Below are 22778 nucleotides of genomic sequence, written 5' to 3' on the forward strand. Positions count from 1 at the left end.
TACCACTGAATTTGATGTTGTGGACAATTGATGTGAACAATGTGTTGAAGATTTAGCCAGCTTAACACAGCAACATGTCACTTGTTTCAATTCCTTGTGGTCCATGCAAAAGTCTTCGAGGGAAGCTTCTGATCCAACATGAATACATCACCACTCCCAGTCTTCAATTATGGCATTAGGTAACAAGTGGATAGAAATTGTTTGATTTACAAATTCTTATTAATCGGATATAGAAGATTTCCAAAATGCTAAGGTAAAGAGTCATGGCCATATAAAATTTGATATGCTTCAAGTTTTTGAAATGTAGAAAGTGGAATTCAGCACCATCATGTTTGGACACTGAGATTGCCTAAGAATGATGATACAAAGCATGAGTAAAAGCAATGTGAAATCAACAGCAGTGGATACTGTTGTTTCCTGTCAAATGAGATCTCAAGAACTTTGTCCTAATCATGCAAGATGGAAGACATGTCATCTGTTACAAGTATCAACCAAGAAATGTAGAAAGTGGGGTTCAACACACCATCTTTGAACACTGAGAGTGCCTAACAATGATGACACAAAGAAGTATCAGCAAAAGCAATACAAATCAGCAGCAATGGAAACTGATATATCCTGTCCAATGAGGTCTCAGGAACTTGTTCTAGTCATGTAAGATGGAAGAAGTATCAACCAAGAAATGTAGGAAGTGGTACTCAACACCATTATTTTTGAACACTCAGATTGCCTAACCATGATGATACAAACAAAGTATGAGCAAAATCAATACAAATCAGCACTGTATCTTGTCAAATGAGATCTCAAGAACTTTCCCTAATCATGTAAGATGGAAGGCCTGTGATTTGTTACAAGTATCAAACAAGAAATGTAGAAAGTGTAATTCAACACCATTAATTTTTAACACTGAGATTGCCTGAGAACGATAGCACAAAGCATGAGTAAAAAAAAGCAATAGAGAAATCAGCTATGATGCTGCTGTATCCTGTCAAAATGAGATCTCAAGAATTTGTCCTAATCATGTAAGATGGAAGAAGAAGTATCAACCAAAAAATGTAGAAAGTGGAATTCAACACCATCTGTTTTGAACAACACTGAGATTGCCTAAGCATGATCATACATAGTATGAGCAAAAGAAAGCAATAGAAATCAACAGGAACGGAGACTGCTGTATTCTATCAAAGAAGATCTCAAGAACTTGTTCTAATCATGTAGAACAACACCACAATTCTTCATCCCAGGACAAGATCCATGTTCCGCATCATCCCTGTGGTTGAGACCCTGTGTCAGGGGGAGCAACAGGCAGCAAAGAGAGAAGCAGAGTCACCAAAGGCTTTCTCCTCAAGCTATCTGAAGCTCCCGGAGCTGTGTTCTTGCCTCAGATCTTCTCGTCCCAGGCGGAGCTCGGCATCGGTCGGCGACGCCGCCGGCGCTCCATGGGCTTGATACGGGGCCTTGGTGCTGATCCTGTAAGCATTTCGACCGAGAGACGCTTAGATGCAGCTCGTAAAACACAAGATTGATGCAAGAACAGACACTCACCGATCCTTCCTCTTCTCCAGGAACCGATGAAGGGAGTTTTTTCTGGCTATGGGCATATCTGTTCCCAACATAGCATTAATCATCATCAGTTGCAGGGCTGTACAGATTTGTGTCGCAATCGAAGGAATGGATGTAGTGAAGCATCTCAACATGATTACCTGAAGCATTAGCCTGGGCGGGGGTCGGCAGGCCAGGCGGCGGCTCCTGCCAGCTGGATGCGGAGGCCAAGATGGAAGTCGGGGGAGGCGCCGGGAAGCTGAGGTTTTTAGCTGCAGCGATCTCGTTGCCCGCCATCTGCATCAAATCTCTGACCTTGTCGCCCGGGAAATCGTCGAAAACCAGCACCTTTCCGCCGTAGAAGATCGTCAGCTGCGACTTCTCCACCTCCCTGGAATCAACCTTTAGTCTTATCGCTCCCAGTCAATACAAATTCCAAGAACATCATCTTGGAAGAGGTCTTACTTGATCACTGGGGGAGTCTTGAGAGAGTCCTCCATGGATTTGGGAGCAGTTTGGTGGTCAGTGGCATCATCGTCTTCAGGGGGCACATCAACACCAGGCATCAAGCTCAAGGTGGTGGGATTCCGGTGCTTGTCTGCAGAAGACGCCGACATAGCTGTTAGACAAGGAGAAGAGGGAGAAGGAGAGGGAAGAAGAAGGCGACCCAAGAAGATGTCACCTTTGGGTCGGTGGACGTCAAGAGGCCTCGAGGCGATGTCAAGGCCAATGCTACCGAAGCCGCCCTTCTCCTTCAGGTACTGGCTCAAGAGGTTGCATGTGACTGAGAACTGCGAGCCCTTCTCCCATCTCTTCCCCATCTTCTCTGCCATCTCTCTCTCTCTCTCTCTCTCTCTCTCTTCTCCTCCTCCAATTTTGCTTGTGTTTGATGTGGTGTCTGTTAAGATTGCCTTTGTGGTTGCTTTCTCTCACCTCTTTGGCCCTATGAGCACCTGTGCTTCCTCTCCTCACCCTTCTCCTTTTGCTGTTGGTTTATAGTGGCTTGTGTTATGGCTGTTGGTTTGGTGCGCGAGGGAGAGACCAAAAAAAGAACGAAGAAGAAGAAGAAGAGAGGGTAAGGATGAGTTAAGATAGCACGTGCTATTTTTCTTTATTATATAATAATAATTATTATTATTTTGGGAAGGAAAGGATAGAATAGAAGGCCGACGAAGAATGGACGATAGAGAGAGAGAGATATGCCATCAACAATATACTCCATGGAATGGACGGGAGGTGGTGGTGGAGGTGATGCCATCAACCTTCAATAGCGTGCCACAAAGTGACGGCATATGCTTGGAGAGAGACGCCAAATTTTGGGCCTAGAGAGAGAGAGAGAGAGAGAGAGAGAGAGAGAAAATAATTGGGTTCAATTATTTCATATATGAAATTTAGTTAGACTCGATCCAATCAATTTTTAAAAAATATTTCTCTATTATGTCATGTTTATAATTCAAAATTAAATTAATTAAAAAAAGAAGAGTACCACATGTATCAGCTAGCCTGATCAGTAAAGATAAAAATAATTTATCGTAAGTTCTTAGTTCGAATCTTATCTTCATCACTTATCATTTATTAAAAATATAATAATTTGATTAAGTTAAAGAGAAATTATTGAGAATATTTAATTTTAAAATTATAAATCAACAATAAATAAAAACCTTTCAAGTATAATCGAGGATCTAAAACTTTATTCTTAACTTTTGCATAAGAGCTTAAATTGATTTAAGCACCAGAATAATCTCTTTCAATTATTCCAAGTTAAAAAAATAAAAATAAAGAAATAAATAAGAACTTAGGCCTCCTTTGGAAAATGAGGTGGGTAAGTGGGCCTACCGTTCCATTCGATAGCTCTTGGGGACGATAAAGAACAGTGCATGGGAGATACATCCTGTGCAGGTGCCATAAATGGAGATTGGATCGAGGAAGAAAAGAGCAAGGCTAAGTACTACTACCTGTCCGGCTTCTTCTTCCGCTTGCTGCTGGTGGTGGTGCCTTCCTAGTGGTTTCCAAGGGGAGTCGGCGGCCACAGGGATTCACGTGTTAAACGCGGTGTGCCCACCCCTCTCGCTCTCTCTCTCTCTCTCTCTCTCGTAAAGGCTTTGGATGTGGTGATGACACGTATCCGACAGCAGTACAAGTTGATGGATCATTCCAAGACGATGATAGATTCAATGGCCATCGATCTCGCATCTTTGGAGAAGAAGCCGATAAGGCCAAGCACAATCGTTCATGCAAGGTTTTGGGTGAAGCGGTGGGTGGCTGATTAAATGATAAGATGACCTTTGTTCTTGCATGCATTCGGAGAGTGCAGTAATTCACGAGAAAGCTTCAAAATATTTATCTCCATCTGATTCTATTAATGGGAAGTAGAATGATTCTGAGATTTTTGGTAATGGGAATAATAAAACAAGGTTATGTAGAATCAATACAAGAGATAGAACCTAAAGAGACAATGATGGGTGATTATGATACGAAGATTATAGAGAAGAGGGGATGAGTGCTTACACTGTGGTGGGAAGATACGATCGAGAGAGAGTAATGGAGAAGTCTCCAAGTGGAAACCATCATCCCCACCACATCTGAAGTCTTCTCCGACGAATCCATTCATCTTAAGGTTCGGCACACTCTGTGGTTGTCTTCGATTTCTCCGGAACGCCCACGCACGTGTGTACAAGTAAAACACAAAAAATCTTTTTTTAAAAAAAAGAATCATATTTAAAAAAGATTAAAAAAAATATTTCGTAAGGAGAATCTAATATCTTAATTTAAAGTAGATAAAATAACTAACAAAATCAACATTAAGATCTTCTATATGTACAAACCAAAAAATAGAGTGGGCAACTCAATATATATGTTTAGGAGTGTTTGCCGCAATGTAATTTTTGTAACAATAAAAATTCTAAATGTTATAATCGATATCGGTGACGTTCTGAGACATTGATCGCTTTACTAACTTGCCTTGCTCGTTGTATAAGTCAAGATTCTCACATGGTGCGGGAAAAATGGATCCTATCACCCGACCCTCCACAAATGAGCATTGGAAGACATGTTTCTTCTTGTGGCTTAAGCCAACAGACATATCCTTGAAGCTCACACCTTTAATAAAGATTTCCTCACTACCATGGATTCGAACCGGCACGCGAACACTTTGACCGTGGATCCCACTGAAAGTTATGTTCTCAATGATAGGCACAGCTTTAGCGTCAAAGCCATTATCAGGGTGCTCATTGTAATCCGTCTTTATCACAATTCCAACACGAACATTGTCGAGGGTCACATTGTGGTAGAAGATGTCGCGAACATAACCGCCTCTCCCTGCAGCTGTCTTTATTCTTATGCCTCGCCTTGACTCCCAAACGATAAGGTCTTCAACTGTGACATTAGAAACTCCTCCAGACATCTCGCTGCCTATGGATATTCCAGCACTGCAATCAACAAATGTAGTTCCAATGAAAACATGAAATTGATTAAAAAGATAGAACCTGTAGACAATTTCAGTAGCTGAAAGCATTGCCTCTCATAACCCATAAGTTGAATATTAAAAAAAAAAAACCAAAAGTTAGGGCTATAAGAGCACATAAAAAGAATATAATCCAACATATAAACTGCCTAAGCACTAATGCAACCTAATCGGGTGTCTATACGCTACTATATCCTGATAAATAATTTACCTGGTCTTATGTCCAAACACTATGGCAACTCCTTATCCCCTTTTTCTCGTTTTGTGTCCAGGGATTATTTGTTACTATATTCTAATTAATAATTCACCCGATCTTATGCCCAAACACTATGGGAACTCCTTATCCACTTGTTCTTGTCGTGTCCAGGGATTATTTGTCTTAATTGTTGTTTTGATCAGACACAAACAGGCTCAGGGATTGCTCTGTTGAATTCAAATCTGCAGGACCTCCTAGCATCACTATTTGCTGATGACAGCGTAGCCATTTCCCAAGCTACTATTAATGAGTGTAAACTGAGGATTAATCTAGAGAAGTCCAAAATAGGTCTAGTTCTAGCTGGATTGGTAAAATCTAGAGTAAAATCTTGAAATGTTAAGAAATAAACTATGAAACATGGTGACTAGAAATAAAGTGTTTACCTGAACATCACCTTTGTTAAAGTTTGTAGAGATTAGTCAATATTTTATGTTTAGAAACCAGTTTACTTTGACTACTGTGTACCCTAATAATGACAATTAACAACAATAGACGGCAAGCATGTATACAAAAAATATTTATTTTGCAGGCATATATGGTGTGTTTGCAACTTTTGAGGGATAAACATGCAATTTTGTGAGTTCACAGGGATACAGTGGTACCACCCCAACATGCTAGTAGCCAAGAATATCTCACCTCACAACAGACCGGACAGTGAGATTGCGGAGTGTGATGTTGGTAGATGGACGCCCATATGCTATTCCATACTGATCCCAGCCACTCTTTATGGCCACTGCATCATCACCTACACATATGTAGGAGTTCTCTATCAACACATCCTCACAAGAATCTGCAGAGACCATGAGCAGTTGTCAGCATTCTGAGGGGTAATGTTTTAAGGGAAAAATATATCAGCGAATTCATATAAATTGCAAAATGGGTTTGTGTATGAAGCATTGAGTCAAATAATTATATTGATTATTTTAGAATAAATAAGAAACCTTTTATGCTTGTCGTTGTTTTTCTTTAAACACTAGGAGTAAAGAGGGGTCAAGAGTGGTACATCGATAAAAGAAACTGACTTTATTGTTAATGCAAAAATAATTCAGGTGTGACAGTTTTACATTAAAAATTCTAAAGACTACAACATATCAGTAATTTCAACCAAAGCATGCCTACCTGGGTCGATTCCATCTGTGTTTGGAGCTCCAGAAACAGGAGCCAATATGGTGACATTTGAGATGGTTACATTCTTGCAGTCATAGGGATGCAGAGTCCAAAAAGGAGAGTCACGCAGAGTTATGTTGGAGATGACTATATCCTTGGACCACATTAGCTGAACAAGAGGTCCTCTGGTATAGTTGAGAACCTTTTTCTTGTATTTTGTCCACCATGCTTGACCTTGACCATTTATTGTACCATTATGTCCTGTTTCATATATAAGAATGTGTTCAAGAAAGCAGGGTTCTTTTATAATGCTTATCAACAGTAATTTAACCTGAATAGCATCATCCTCAAGTATTTAATCAGCAATGAAGTATTAAAAAGTATCAGGGATTTAGTTATTATTAGATTATCAAAGATTATGACAACTAACGTTTGCTATATTGCTCGAGTCAATATGGTACATGCAATATGGACTGGTTCGACTCGTGACTGAGACGAGGATCACCCAAGTCCCCATCAGCATGCCCTAGCGTACCATTTATTGGTACACCGATACAGACTGGTATGTACCAACCCGACAAATCTCCGAGATGGGTTTGGTACTCAAATGGCAAACCTTGATAACAACCATATCATACTTCTGCAACATTACACAGACACCATCTCTAGAAATTAACCACCCACTTCTTACATAATTTAGGGAAAAGTTGTTTGTCAACATAATAGAAGATATATTCCTAACAGAAATTAAGAGTTGTCACCAAAAACCTTTCTACATCTGTTTCGGTGGACAGTGGAAAGCAAGCATCATGTTTTCTCGTGTTCTGAAAAAACCTACAAAAAGTTAATAGGAACTGCCTGAAAGGAAAATGATGGAAGAAATGAACTTTTTTGCAGAACTTTCCCCTCGGCAGTGCTGGTGAACCCCTGATGTTAATTTGTGTGACCTTGCCTTTCTCCTGCCAAACTGTTTTAGGTCGTCAACAGCTAAAAGTTTCTCACCATGTAACAAGGGAGACAAAACTAAAACCTGGTCTGGAGAAGGTTATTGATGAATAATAAGGATGCTGGGATGAAGAAAAAAAAGGTGTACAACCTACAACAAGGACAACTGAATTCAATAAACCATATAAAACAATCTTCCTTGGAAGCATGGCTCAAAGGGACTTCTTTAAGATGAAAACTACTGCCTTAAAGCATCTTTGACAAAGAAGCTTCAAATCCTAATGTCATAAATATTGATGGACAACTCTGAGAACTACTTGATGCTTCTATATTGTAAGCTTACAGACTATGCATCATGGTTATTCAATGGCCTTCTCCAAACAAAAAACTTAGCTTTTTGTTGATACATTAACTAAGTTGCTTTTCATTACAATAGTCTAGGTACACTTCCCTCAGAGGCACCAGGTATCGACAGATGTTCTTGTAATTTTCATTTATGAATGGAGTTCTTAAAAAAGAACAAGAAAACATAAGAGAATATCACCATCACCTGAGATGTAGTTAGAAAGGGTGAAAAAGCACTAAAATGATAAACAATGGTGTGTCTCAACCTCATTTAAGCGTATTTTTATCCGCCCAACAATGTTGTGTACAACAACTCAGAATTGCATTTTCAATAAGTTAACTGTGCTGTTTTTTAGCGGTGACACAAATTTTGCTTCATAAATTGATTTAGGGCATAAACTCTAGTAGTTGTAAATTCTACTCTTTATCTTTCTCTGTGAAGAGGATTCACTAATATTCACTTTATGAAGCAGAAAATTAGAAACAACATGAAATATAAATTGCCACAATAAAAACACTGACCAGTTATAACAATATCCTTCAGATTTTCACCATGTATGAGACTTCCGTACCGAGGACCCCTGTGTTCCCGCCCATATCCATATGATGGCAAAGGAGGCATCAGTGGCCAGTAGCGTTCATCCTGATTGAGAAAACACTAAGTAATTTGACAAAAGGAAACAACCATGTCCACTATATATAAATAAATCTTGTGCTAAAATTCGATCATCATGCACAAAATGATTACTGACACATCTTGCTTATCATTAAAACATTAGAAAAGATAGAACTTGGATCATTACTAGAGCATGAGGAAAATAAAACCTCACAAGCTAAAGAAGCCCTATTGCTGCATGGCACTAATCATCTTGTATGTCCTCAATACGTTGAAGTCAGAAGGAGAACAGGAATCCTAATTGAATGAACGTCCTATTTGTTGATGACGATCTATGTTCCTAGCATAAACAGCAAGTTGTAAGTGACATATGGATCCAGAAATGAGGCTAGTGTTGGTTAATTGTTCCTAAATTTCTTTCCTGTTATACCTTTAATGAAACGAAACTCGAATGGTATTACCTCTATTCCCAAAATCACTGCACCCTCAGCGAGGAAGAGGGTCATGTGACTGGTGAGATTGAAGGGCGCAGTCAGCCAGAGGCCGGACGGCACGTTGAGCTGCCCGCCCCCCCTAGACCCAAGCTTCGAAATCGCCTCTACTGCACGCTCAAATGCTTCGGTGTTCAGCGTCTTCCCATCCCCAACCCCACCAAAATCCGTCAAATTGTACAGCGCCGCCCGCAGTCTCGGCGACGGCCGAGCCACCGTCCCCCACCGGAAGAACGCGAGGCCGTCCACCGAGCTCGTCTGCCACCCGAACACCAGCGCTAACCCCACGATCCAGAGCACCAAAACCAGCGTCCTGTGCGTGGTGAGCAATCCCATCAACCATCGCGGGTGCTGCTGGAACTGCAATCTCCATCCGGAGGGAAAGATCTCAACCATGACCTGATCCAAACACAAACCAAGAAACCCTAGGATTCAATCAGTTCTTTCACTCTGCTCCACAAGAAGAGATGAAACAGGGGTCAATCGGCAGATCTCGGAGAGGAGAACTGGATCCTGCTGGGGACAAACGAGGTTAAGGATCGGAGAGAGAGCGTCTTGGCCATGGAAGAAGGCGACCGGGAGATATAAATGAAGGGCGAGAGGTGGAGTGGAGTAGAAGGGAAGACGGGGAGCAGGATGTCGAGAGTTCGGGGTGCGTCAACCGACCGGAACCGTAGAAGTCGACTCTTTAACGAGAATGCCCCTCTTGCTACCTTTACGATCTTGATCCAACGGTTCACATCTGCCTGCAGACCATCAAGAGCGATCAGTTAGATTGCCATTGCTTTATGAGGCGATGAAGGGAAAAGTATTGAATATATAAATATATAAATATATAAATATATATATATATATATTCAGTAATTAATGTAAATTTTACATGCTTTATGAAGGCCAAATTAGCTTATTTATTTTTGCTAACTATTACAAATGTTTTGCATAAAATATTTTTTTGTGCATTTAAAATTATAGCCTTTTGATTTCAACCAAATGTTTGATATTAGTTTAGAGTTGGGGTCATGCTAATCTTAGTTAATAATTTAGATGATCAGAATTTAAGCCGATTATCCAAAAAAATCATATATTGATATTGGTGGAAGTCTCGTGTACTAATTCCCTCGTTTTGACTAAAATTACATCCTTCCACACTTGTCAACTTCTTTGTTATATGTTATGTTATCAAATAAAAATACTATAATAATCACAAACAATATTGATATATCGCTATTAAATATTCTCGATTTGACTAAAAAAATTATTATATACTAAGCTTAATAGCAGAAAAAATATTCATGAGTATAAGACACTCATACGTAAATTCAACTATGAGATCTATCATTTGTACAATCAATTTTGGATAGTTCGAATATTCTTCTATGGCAAAGCTCTATTAGTACATGATGTTTGATCATGAGTTCTTCGAGCATAAAGTTGTGGCTGGTCCCATGGTCTTGCTTGTGCTTATAGCATTGACTTTTAACTCCCAATAAGAATGGAGTTGTGTGGCAGGTAAGAGTTCTCATGGATTTCTTCTGATTTATGAACATCTAATCTAACTCAGAACATCTGTCATCCTATGTTTGTTTTGGAGTAAGAAGCACTCCACAGAATAGGTAAGCAGAAGCTCTCATTAGGAAAAGGAAAGAGACTAGTTGTTAACTGATGAGACATCAAGGTAGGTGGGAGTTTTATCAAGGGTATGAAGAAGGTGGAGTTTTTTCAGATGCTGTGGTTTGTGAGTGATTGCAGAAGGATTTTGTTTCTGGAATCCTTGTTTTTCATCATGTATGTGCATAGGAATCAGGATGAGAAATCTAGATGATTCAGATGCCCATTAGGTTCCAACACCTTCTTCTCCTCTTCAAGTTCTGTAGAAACTGATGACTTGTTCTCTGCAAATGAACACTTGGTCATAGGAACAGATATTATTGTTTCATGCTTACCTTGTTTCATGGTGATGTGATGTCTTACTCAAAACTGGATCTCTCTGAAGGATGCAAGTCTTTCCAGTCTTTGATCAAGCCTTGGCTTGCAAGCAGAAACTTTCAGGATATTTGATATTTTTGATGAGTATCAAGTGACTCCAAAAGAATTCTTTTTTCTTTCTATTCAGATCTGAACCTTAGCAAGAAAGATTTGTCACTCTTGTTTGAAACATTTCTGAATTGGAAGCAGCTAATAGTTTTAAGTAATTTGTGTTCAGAAATAAAGAAGTTGACAATTACAATTAATAATCACACTGATAAGATTTAAATCTACACCTTTGATTGAAACACACAACTTCTGTAGTTGCTTGATTGATTAGTGATTGCATGTGCATGGTTTAATGGTGGAATTGAGGCTTTTCTTCTGGTTTTTGATTGAAACCATGAGATCCACCAAAGGCTTTACAAGTTTTTGTAACCCCAGTCATTGTCAGTATTATTGTGATAATCTAACTTGGTTATAATTAAAGGTAACTTAACTTCCTAATTTGATATCTAAAATTTGTGATTTGTTTCTTCTAGTCATTGCTTTCTAATCAGATCAATCTTTTCCTATATTATATCTAATTGGATCAATCTGCTATTTTTTTCTTTTCAAATCAGACTTCAAGTTAAGATTAATTTGTCCACATCAGTATCAACCAAATCCATATTAATCATCTAAAGTCTCACTTTAAATTATCATTTATCATTATTGTAATCACCAATCATATCGATTATTATCCGTGTTAAATTGCTTAGAATTTAACTCAAATTGTGCTAAATCAGATTATATTTTATTGGATTTAGAGAATTTGGTTCCATCAAACCCAGATAATCAAATTGTCCTGACAATCCTCTAATTGATATTTAAATATAAATCCTATAATTTTTTCAACCTTATTACAAATTCACTACAATTTTATTCATAGTTGACAATTAATCGACCCACACAACTGAAAATAGAATATATATATATATATATATATATATATATTGTATCATTTGTTCACAGTGAATGAGCTCAATTTAAGGTATCATTTTCATGGATTTGAAAGAAAAGGAAATATGAAGATTAATTTGTCTCGCAATTATTGTACAAAATATTAGACAAATCTATGGCACCAGCAACTGCTTGCTTTGCACTCTGCAATCCCCAGTCCAAGTCTGTAGCACCACTGCATCCCTTTCTACTTCTATTGCTTCAAATTAATCTCTGTTAAGCCAATGAAATCAGCTGTTGATATTGTCTACCATTTCTCAATCCTTCTTCATTATTTTGCTTCCCTTAGCGTCTGAAATATTCTCAGGCTACAATGAAATGGCACCACAATGGCATGAATGTATAGTTGTGTATTTGTTGCACATTCTCAGAATGGTTGCCATCTATCACATGATGACTGGTAGCGTGGAGGCTTCCAATGAAGTCTCAGAGACAGGACTTGTTCAAGGTTTCACACAATTTGTAGTCTTCCTGGAGACTTTGGTTCCAATCCTGTTGGACCAGGTAAGCACTTCATCCAGATAATGCATGAAATAGAATTAAGAATAAAGTGTCATGTGAACAAACCAGGTGAAAGTGTTGTCTTTTATGCTCACGAATTTGTAGTGCTTGGCACATTTGACAGTCCTCTATTTGTATGATAAAATGGCTCAACTAATGGAAAATTAGAAGAACAGATGAAAGTGTTGTATTTCATGCATGCCTCCAGATCATGCATGAAATAGAATTAAGAATAAAGTGTCATGTGAACAAACCAGGTGAAAGTGTTGTCTTTTATGCTCACGGATTTGTAGTGCTTGGCACATTTGACAGTCCTCTATTTGTATGATAAAATGCCTCAACTAATGGAAATTTAGAAGAACAGAACCGTTTCCTTGGACTTGTGGTTAGTGCTTGATATTTGAAATTCTTAATCCTTCAACTGTTTTAAATTCTGCAGGATCTGACCCTGAGATGCTTTTGTGGATTGCTCAGGCCAAACTCATGTACAAAAGCTTGGCTTCATCCAAAAATGACTTATAGTTAGTGCTTGATATTTGAAATTATTAATCCTTCAACTGCTTTAAATTCTGCAGGATCAGATGCTTTTGTGGATTGCTCAGGCCAAACTCATGTACAAAAGCTTGGCTTCATCCAAAAATTACTTGTAGTTAGTGTTTGATATTTGAAATTCTTAATCCTTCAACTGCTTTAAATTCTGCAGGATCTGACCCTGAGATGCTTTTATGGATTGCTCAGGCCAAACTCATGTACAAAAGCTTGGCTTCATCCAAAAATGACTTATAGTTAGTGCTTGATATTTGAAATTCTTAATCCTTCAACTGTTTTAAATTCTGCAGGATCTGACCCTGAGATGCTTTTGTGGATTGCTCAGGCCAAACTCATGTACAAAAGCTTGGCTTCATCCAAAAATGACTTATAGTTAGTGCTTGATATTTGAAATTATTAATCCTTCAACTGCTTTAAATTCTGCAGGATCTGACCCTGAGATGCTTTTATGGATTGCTCAGGCCAAACTCATGTACAAAAGCTTGGCTTCATCCAAAAATGACTTATAGTTAGTGCTTGATATTTGAAATTATTAATCCTTCAACTGCTTTAAATTCTGCAGGATCTGACCCTGAGATGCTTTTATGGATTGCTCAGGCCAAACTCATGTACAAAAGCTTGGCTTCATCCAAAAATGACTTATAGTTAGTGCTTGATATTTGAAATTATTAATCCTTCAACTGCTTTAAATTCTGCAGGATCTGACCCTGAGATGCTTTTATGGATTGCTCAGGCCAAACTCATGTACAAAAGCTTGGCTTCATCCAAAAATGACTTATAGTTAGTGCTTGATATTTGAAATTATTAATCCTTCAACTGCTTTAAATTCTGCAGGATCTGACCCTGAGATGCTTTTATGGATTGCTCAGGCCAAACACATGTACAAAAGCTTGGCTTCATCCAAAAATGACTTATAGTTAGTGCTTGATATTTGAAATTATTAATCCTTCAACTGCTTTAAATTCTGCAGGATCTGACCCTGAGATGCTTTTATGGATTGCTCAGGCCAAACTCATGTACAAAAGCTTGGCTTCATCCAAAAATGACTTATAGTTAGTGCTTGATATTTGAAATTATTAATCCTTCAACTGCTTTAAATTCTGCAGGATCTGACCCTGAGATGCTTTTATGGATTGCTCAGGCCAAACACATGTACAAAAGCTTGGCTTCATCCAAAAATGACTTATAGTTAGTGCTTGATATTTGAAATTATTAATCCTTCAACTGCTTTAAATTCTGCAGGATCTGACCCTGAGATGCTTTTATGGATTGCTCAGGCCAAACTCATGTACAAAAGCTTGGCTTCATCCAAAAATGACTTATAGTTAGTGCTTGATATTTGAAATTATTAATCCTTCAACTGCTTTAAATTCTGCAGGATCTGACCCTGAGATGCTTTTGTGGTTTGCTCAGGCCAAACTCATTGACAGTACCGGCATCCTCATCCCTGCATGCCTTAAGAAAAGCTTGGCTTTATCCAAAAATGCTCATAGTATTTTTCTGAGGAATCAGCAATACTTTGCAGATCCTGTAACATTGTTTAAGGATCGGCATTGCAACATCTTCCCGGTAATTTATTAATAATTTTCTGTTAAATATTATGAAATAAATAGTTCATCGTCCTAAATGATCAAATAACTAAGAGATAGACAACTTCCACAATCAGTGAAAAGGTCAATTAAAGTCTGTAACACAGCCTCCCAAATGATGAAAGTGAAAAGTAGATCCTTCAGATTTCAGAATTGTTAGCATTACATGATAACTGGAGAAAGAGGTGTCTGCAAAGTATCAAGAACACTATGTATCTTATTTATTTGCTTTAACCGAATTATGCAATGAATTAACAGCATTGGAGGACATGACATAAATTATTTGCTTCAACAGATACATGAAGAAAGCTGTCTGCAAACATCTATATAGTCTCTTTCCACAGGCAAAAATGCACATGCGACATTGTTGTGTTCTTTTATTGTTTAGACATTTTTGTGGAAATATCTATTGCTTCTTGTAGAAATATTCTATATTCTCAATTTTGCAATGCCAAATCAATTTTTCTGTGTTGAGGAAATGATTTCTGCCCATGTCCAACTCGCTTTTGCCGAACAATCTTTTTTTTTTTTTTTTCGAATGAACAAAATTATTTTTTTATCATAACTACACTAAGAGATCCATGTTCATGTGATCTGACATAAAATTTATCATATTTAAATTTTAATAAATTAACTAATTAGATGCATAATTTATCCTAATCAAAAAATATTTTTTGCCTCAATAAATCATAATCCAATTAAGTTAATAAGAAAAAATCTAAGAAAATAATTTAGTCTCACATTAAAAAGTAAAGAAAAACCTTTTGAGATAGTGATAACCACAACTTTTTTTGATAAATGAATAATAAAAAATATGCAATGAAACATTAATTATAAGCAATATAAGATACACAAATTAAGACTCGCAGTGTACTGTGCCAAGTCAACGAACAGACCCCTCCAATGGCTTAGTCGTGATTACTTCCAAATCTGAGCCCAGACTCGGTCCATAGGAAGTCAAATCTTCGCTTATTCTTTGCTTAATGACAAAGGAAATAAAATAAAATTAATTATATATATATATATATATATATATATTTATATTTATAAAAGGAGGGTAATAATAGTTGGGGGAGGCATCGATCCGTTTCGCCGGTACGCGACGCTATCCCCCTTCTGTAAGAAGAGAAAGAGAGCGTGAGAGAGACTGTGGCGGAGTGGAGGGAGGGAGGCGACTATGGCGGAGCACGACGCGGAATCCAACGGCGAGCTCAACGGCCACGAGGAGACAACCCACGACCTCCAGTCGCTGCTTGCCAGCGTTGGTCGGGACTTCCTCGTCCGCAACACCGGCGATCAGGTCCCCTTCCGTCGCCTTCTCTTTTCTATTGATTCCTGCTTTACCATCTCGAGAATTTAGCGACTCGGCCGCCGTCGCCGCCCTCGTAGTGCTTCTTCTCAGTATCGTTTCTGCCCACGCACTGGCCTCGTTATCGGAGGTTCTCCGATGATCGGGTTCTGACATGGACGGTCGGGAATACCGTTTGCTTTCTTGGAAATTAATAGCGACCGCTATGTCGTTCTTTTTCCAGATTAAAAGACAGGGCCAAAAAAAAAATCTGACGGTCAACTTTGAAATTGTTGACTTTAAACATTACGTGCTTATCTTCAGTTATTTATTTCACTTTAATTTTATAAATTTAGATTAAATTAGCCACCAGGTCAAACATCCGCGCTATGTTGGTTAAGCTAATGATGTCATTAGTGTCATTAGTTTCTTTTAGGCGCAATAAATTAATATAGCTTATATTTCGTGTCTCGTAGTTTTTATGCATAAAATATGCTATTATCACACTTGTTTGTGATTTTTATTCATGATGTGAGATGTGTTATCTGTAATTTGAATTAATGCTTCCAACAACTTCAAACAATGGTCAAAATATGACATATGCAGTAGTGACATGCATCTATCCACAGATCATTTTTGCAGCTTTATATTCAGAGTATGATTGGATTTTTATGATCTTACCTTTGTTTCTTTGAATGCTTGATCTTTTGGATAGATATCAAGTTTGTTCATGTTGCATTACGTAATGGTCTTAGAATTTACATAATATTGTTGATAAGTTCTTTTAAATTTTTTGTGGTTCTTTGTTATGGTTTCATATATTTAGCATGTAACTCATCTTAAATTTGGGTATACTATGTTTTCATCCACCATAAGTTTGATTATATTTCTTGAAATATATCACTTTAGTATTTTATTTTTATAAAAATATAAAACCTGTATATATGTTTGCATATCACATATGCACCATGATATACACATCTGTATTTTAAACTTTAATTTAAATGATAAAATTAATCTATTATAAGAAGATAATTCTCATGTACAATTCTATACTTAGTGGAAGCCAAACATCAGATCTAGAATCCAATATTAAATAACTTTTTAGATATGGATCTATGGCCTTGTTAGATTAGAAATGAAAGCATATGACCATGACAAGAATAAGTAAAGAATGAAGAATACATCAAGAATGATTTATTAATCATTTTCTATGAAAGGTTGCTTATTTAATGGCTTATCAAAAGCTTAGCAGATTTGTGTTCAAATATTGCTAGATACTTATCCTAGATTTGATAATAGATCCAATTAATTGTTATAGTTTAATTCATGCTTTTATACAATATACTTGTGAAATTATCTGTGTATTACATAAGATAAGTATTTCATATTTAAATGATAGTTAAAATCAACTATAATAAGATCATTGTCAATGGTGACTTTATATAATACATATAATTTTTTTTCTATAATAGAAACAACTAACATGCTAGGTGATAAGTCAAACATCAACTTTAGATTTTGATAAATGATAAATACTTAAATTTGGATTTAAGGTTTTATCGGATTTGGATTCTGTATTCCTTTATTGATCTGGATCTATATGTATGCGTAGTTGTATATGATGATGCTGACAGATTTTTGGCACATTCTTCCACAGAACATGTAAGGAACAAATTGACCTATCAGCAGTTTCCTATCAAGATTATTTTCTCAATGTCATATACGGTGGCACATTGGAGTGTCTATTATGGCTGATATATTTTCTGGTTTATATTAGCTAATAGCTAATATTCTATACTATAGTGTACCTTAAATCTTCCTTTTAGATGGTCTTGGAAATTCAGTATGGGCTTATTCTTGACTCTGTAGACAAATAGATGAACTAGTAAAATGAATAAAATGGATGCTTTCTTCTTGTGTGTTTGGCCAGTGTTACGAAATTGGTGGAGTTTTGGGTGATTCCTTCAAATGAATATAGTTTGAATAGGCATTGGTAGGTAATTGGAGATTTTTAGTTGTGCTTTTTATGCTGATTTTCAGAATGATGACTTCTCAACTTTGAGGGTATTAATTAGTATATTTTGAAGATAAGAGTGGAGACCTGTGTTTGTGGTACTTGATGGTGACCACTTGATTTTGCATCTGATTGAGGATTTACTATCCATGTCATTTTTGCTTTTGATGGCCGTCATATTTTATTAATGCTAAGGGAAGGAACCATTTCATTAATCATATGGAGCAAAGCATTGCATAACACATGCTGTACTTGAACTGAGCTTGGTTTTCTCTTTGGCCTTCAATTGAATGTATCCTTTCTAAAATCCTTTAGTGAGCTTGGTAACTACAAGAAATCAGTTTTGTGCGCGTAGCAAAATTTATCCTGCCTAGGGCATCTTATAGTTTCACTTTCCCAGATATTAGTTTCATATATTATTCTCACTCCAATACGTGTTTAAGCTTTGCAGATAAATTGTATTGTATTCTGACATCGTGCTTCTATTTAAAATTCTTCAGGTGAAGATCAGCAATTTAGATGGTAAAATTGTTGGTCTTTACTTCTCAGCTTCTTGGTGCGGACCCTGCAAAAGATTTACCCCAAAACTGGTTGAGACTTACAATGAGCTATCCTCTGAAAATGGCAACTTTGAGATTGTTTTTGTCTCGGCTGATGAGGATGAAAAGTCATTTACTGATTACTTCTCTAAGATGCCATGGTTTGCAATTCCTTTTTCAGACTCCGATATCCGTGATAGACTCAATGATTTGTTTGATGTGGGTGGGATACCTTACCTAGTGATATTTGATGTCAATGGGAAAGTTCTTACTAGTGTGGGTGTTCAAGTGGTGAGGGATTATGGATCCAATGCTTATCCATTCACAGATGAAAGGATTCAAAAGCTGAAAGAGGAAGAAGAGGCTGCAAAACAGAATCAAACTCTTCGAAGCTTGCTTGTGTCCTCCTCTCGTGATTTTGTGATCTCAAAAGATGGAAATAAGGTGATTACTTCTCATTGATATTGGAGTTTTCTTTATATATAATATCTTAACTTCATCGATATGACCTTTAGCATATATGTCAGGTTCCTGTGTCTGAGCTTCAAGGAAAGATTGTCGGTATATTCTTCTCAATTAGCTCATTCAATTCATGCAGTGAATTTGCAAAATCACTTAAAGAGATGTATCTAAAACTGAAAGAAAATGGTGAGAACTTTGAGGTCGTACTAGTCTCCTTGGATGATGAGGAGTCATCTTATGAGCAAGGCTTTGCGGACATGCCATGGCTTGCAATTCCCTTCAAGGACAAAATCTGTGATAAACTAGTTCGCTACTTTGAGCTTGATTCCATTCCTACACTGGTTATAATTGGCTCCGATGGAAAGACTCTAAACTCCAATGTTGCTGAGCTCATTGAAGAACATGGGATTGAAGCATATCCATTCTCTCCTGAGAAGTTAGAAGAGATTGCAGAAAAAGAGAAGGCAAGGATAGAAGTTCAAACTCTAGAATCACTTCTTGCTTCTGGAGAGCAGGATTTTGTCATTGGAAAGGACGGCATTAGGGTAAAAATCCTATATAATGTGTTTGCACTTTGCTCTTATTTACATTTGATCTATGGAAAAATATCTATTACGAAGCACAGATAAGAAAATAAGTTCTTGGTATGACACAATATGGATACACTGAAATATCAAATATTTAAAAGAATAGCATACTATACAGTATGATTGTGTTGGTAAATAATAATTTGAATGAACTGTATTATGTATAAAGAAGTTCTTTACTTATGTAGACGGTTAATTGATGCCAACATTAATGAGTAGTAAATAACAATTAAAGAATACATTTACCAATTCATCAAGGAAGAAATTGTTTCTTATAACCTTATGCTACAAAATGGACAAAAGGTAAACTAATGAGAACTTACAATGAGGGTCAATGAAATTATGATTATAGTTTCTTATCCATAAGTTTATTTCTGAATACAAATGACAACAAATATTCAAGCCATATTTTTAAGGTGTCCATCATATTACATGAGATATCTACAAAGTACATCTGAAGTATTATTAAATGTCCAGTCTTTTATAATTATATGTACTGTATCTAATAGGTATCTGCAAAGTAACCAGTGGGCACTGGCATTTACCATATTGATCTGTGGCACGTGTCTCCCAACACCATGTATGCTTAAGTCTTAAAAAAGGTTTTACAGTACGTGCTGGCATATCATGTGTTGGTATGGCGAGACATACCAACCCAAAACATCAAACTATGTTTTGAAGTGTTTGTGTTTGATGTGACTAAATTTGATGCCTTATGATTTTTTTTTCCTACTTGTATATGCAATCATGAATCACTGCTGATTATGTACTTTTAAGTTTTAAGTGATCTTATTGTGACACACTTCTGACTACGTGTATATGTTTGAATCAGTTGAAACACATCGATTAGATCACAAGTTTTTGGTTGCAAGTCATATGTCATCCACTTGCTCCATCCTCTTCCTACTTGTAAGAAAGGAAAGATGCTTCATAAATGATGGTTTCTACTTGATGATTAAATGAGTTGGAGATTCCCCTATATTGAGAAATGCCTTACTGCAGCAATGCCCATCACCATCTGGCTTGGTATGTGCCATCAGCATGGTTTCGTGCCAGGCCAGCATGCCGGCAGCTGCCAAAAGAGAAAGAAAAAGGAGGAAGCAGAAAAGTGTGGGAGCTTATGTGCTCAATGTCCTTCATGTTTCTTAACCTTATGAATGCTAGTTTATTTGTAAGTTTTGTTTCAGTTGCACTGCTGCTGAATAAACCAGAGAAAAATGATTTTGCCAGTTTTAGAATTTACTGTGAAATGGTTGTATTGGGATGTAGTTTCATCTGGCTAGGCGTGTCAGCGAAACTGCCATCCTTGTACTGACCAACAAGAAGGCACATGCCAATTTCATATGATTAAAGTAGGTTAGTCAGAATGGAGTTTGCCCTTAAAAATTGCCTTTTTATGGCGGTAGATCCTTGTACATATCAAATGCACATTGAATTGAATAACCTGGACTACTGTCTAGAAAATATCAGGCCAAGACAAAGGCTTTTCTTGTTTAATTATTAGAGGCATCAATAGGTGGGTTTGGGTTTCTTATGCTACTTGCTTTATTGGTAATTTAAATTATCATGTACTACTTAATGTCAGTGGTGAATCTCTCTGTCTCCTTTTCATTCTTCTCAAGATAATAGGAAAGGTGAGGTATGAAAGGTGTTTTTCTTGATAAGCTGTATGATATTGCAATCTTCTAACTTATTTAATTGCTCTTATGGATTAGGTTCCAGTGTCTGAACTCGTCGGGAAGAACATACTTCTTTACTTCTCAGCACATTGGTGTCCTCCTTGTCGCATGTTTCTACCCAAGTTAATCGAGGCATACCACAAGATCAAGGAGAAGGATGATGCCTTTGAAATCATTTTTGTGTCGAGTGATCATGATGAGAGCTCTTTTCATGACTTCTTTTCGGAAATGCCATGGCTGGCACTCCCTTTTGGAGATGAGAGGAAAAAGTTTTTGGCTCGCACCTTTAAGATCTATGGTATTCCATCGCTTGTGGCCATTGGTCCAACAGGAAAAACTGTCACCACGGAAGCAAGAGAGCTGGTAATGACCCATGGTGCTGCTGCCTATCCGTTCACCAAGGAACGAATACAAGAAATCGAGGCTGAGATTGAGGAGATGGCAAAGGGTTGGCCTGAAAAGCTTAAGCATAAGCTACATGAGCAGCATGAGCTTGTGAAGTCCCACCGCAGGAGCTACATATGTGATGCATGCAACGAGGAAGGAAGTGGGTGGTCCTTCTACTGTGATGATTGTGACTTTGATCTGCATCCCAAGTGTGCATTCAATGATGACGAAGTGGCTAATGGAGTTGGTGATTCACACAGTGATGACCCTGGAGAAGAACAAAGGGAGAATGGCAAGGAAGGATACATCTGTGATGGCGAAGTCTGCTATAAAGCTTGAGAGTGTCCATTCTCGATGGTTATTGAAGCTGCTTAAGTTAATCTATTGTTCTGTGTGCTTTGACATCTTTGTCTTCCTTCAAGGTATCGGAACTCCCAAATGGTTGACTAGCAATGTATGCCACAAATAAAATGGATCATTTTGTGTACTGGATTTGTATTGTTGATGTATAATTATCACTGCCTTCTCTGTGAAATGCAACTGTGTCTATTAAAGAAGATTTGGATGGAGAATACATCGAAATCGTTGGTAGTTGCATTTGTCAATGGAACATGATGGAAATTTCAGAATGCAGCCTAGATATATTGTGTGTGGCTTTGATTCTTTGGTTGCTCAAACTTATCTGGTGTTTCCATGCTGGTGGTCAGAGCCTCTCTCCCTGATCTTTCTATTGTTCTTGGAGAACAGGAATGGTTAAAGGTGGCTGTTTTGTTCTTGAGAGCAGCATGGTTAGGGTTTATCTACTGGCTTTCTCTGATCACTGACATAATTTCCGTGTCTGAACTCCACATCCATATGAACATGCTCTTCTACTTCTCAGCACAAGTTTGATGTAGGCATTTGTTCTGCATCCAACACGGAGAACAAAGTGGTGAAGACGAGATCGAGAGGATGGAGAAACACGAAGAACTGGGTGGTGTCGAGAGGATGGAGAACGACAACAACATTTGCAATGCAAGTCCGCCGCAAGGTTTCTAAAAGCTGTTTAAATTTGCACAATATCTTGCTTTTGTGTATATTGTTTGTTCTAACAACAACAACAACAAAACAAATCTATGTAGCAAATTCCAAATAACATATTTGCAACATCATCTACGTGCATTGCTTGTATCAAGAAAGCCATTTTAAATTGGATCTTTTTCAACACTCGAAACATTGCATAGTTCGACTTCGTAGCAAAAACATTTCATCTTTATGCATCCAATATATTTCGCTGATACTGAGCATTCTTGGCTTAGTTGATACTATTTTGAACCACATAAATTGTGCAAGGAGAACTATCAAGCCTCTTTGGCATCCCTACTTCTAAACTTTCACTCATGTTCTATGCATCCTACATTTGGGGCACAACATAACAATCAACATTTCCAGGTCAACTCATCGAAGAGATTTTG

The 22778-nt window shown here is 37.4% G+C and overlaps 3 protein-coding genes across 4 annotated transcripts; 1 reads left to right on the top strand and 2 right to left on the bottom strand.

The window, feature by feature from the left end:
• Nucleotides 1–1037: 1037 nt before the first annotated feature.
• Nucleotides 1038–2594, bottom strand: LOC103977817 (protein TIFY 10a). The gene is made up of 5 exons (XM_065141734.1): nucleotides 2219–2594; nucleotides 2002–2134; nucleotides 1698–1927; nucleotides 1540–1597; nucleotides 1038–1464 (listed from the first exon to the last, which is right to left on the bottom strand). Exons 1-5 carry the CDS (start codon nucleotides 2367–2369, stop codon nucleotides 1344–1346), a joined length of 693 nt encoding a protein of 230 aa, XP_064997806.1. The 5' UTR covers nucleotides 2370–2594; the 3' UTR covers nucleotides 1038–1343.
• Nucleotides 2595–4276: 1682 nt separating this feature from the next.
• On the bottom strand, nucleotides 4277–9430 carry LOC103977819 (probable polygalacturonase). Of its 2 annotated transcripts, XM_009393449.3 has the most exons (5): nucleotides 8730–9430; nucleotides 8175–8295; nucleotides 6375–6623; nucleotides 5892–6045; nucleotides 4277–4964 (listed from the first exon to the last, which is right to left on the bottom strand). In XM_009393449.3, exons 1-5 carry the CDS (start codon nucleotides 9153–9155, stop codon nucleotides 4439–4441), a joined length of 1476 nt encoding a protein of 491 aa, XP_009391724.2. In that variant the 5' UTR covers nucleotides 9156–9430; the 3' UTR covers nucleotides 4277–4438. The 2 variants fall into 2 exon arrangements, with proteins under 2 accessions (XP_009391724.2, XP_064999936.1); XM_065143864.1 differs by lacking the exon at nucleotides 6375–6623.
• A 5995-nt stretch (nucleotides 9431–15425) lies between these two features.
• LOC103977820 (probable nucleoredoxin 1) lies at nucleotides 15426–21915 on the top strand. Its single transcript, XM_009393450.3, has 4 exons — nucleotides 15426–15665; nucleotides 18171–18653; nucleotides 18737–19216; nucleotides 20974–21915. Exons 1-4 carry the CDS (start codon nucleotides 15543–15545, stop codon nucleotides 21661–21663), a joined length of 1776 nt encoding a protein of 591 aa, XP_009391725.2. The 5' UTR covers nucleotides 15426–15542; the 3' UTR covers nucleotides 21664–21915.
• The last annotated feature ends 863 nt before the right edge of the window (nucleotides 21916–22778 follow it).

The sequence above is a fragment of the Musa acuminata genome, chromosome BXJ3-3 (assembly GCF_036884655.1).
Source record: "Musa acuminata AAA Group cultivar baxijiao chromosome BXJ3-3, Cavendish_Baxijiao_AAA, whole genome shotgun sequence".
Taxonomy (NCBI): Eukaryota; Viridiplantae; Streptophyta; class Magnoliopsida; order Zingiberales; family Musaceae; genus Musa; species Musa acuminata.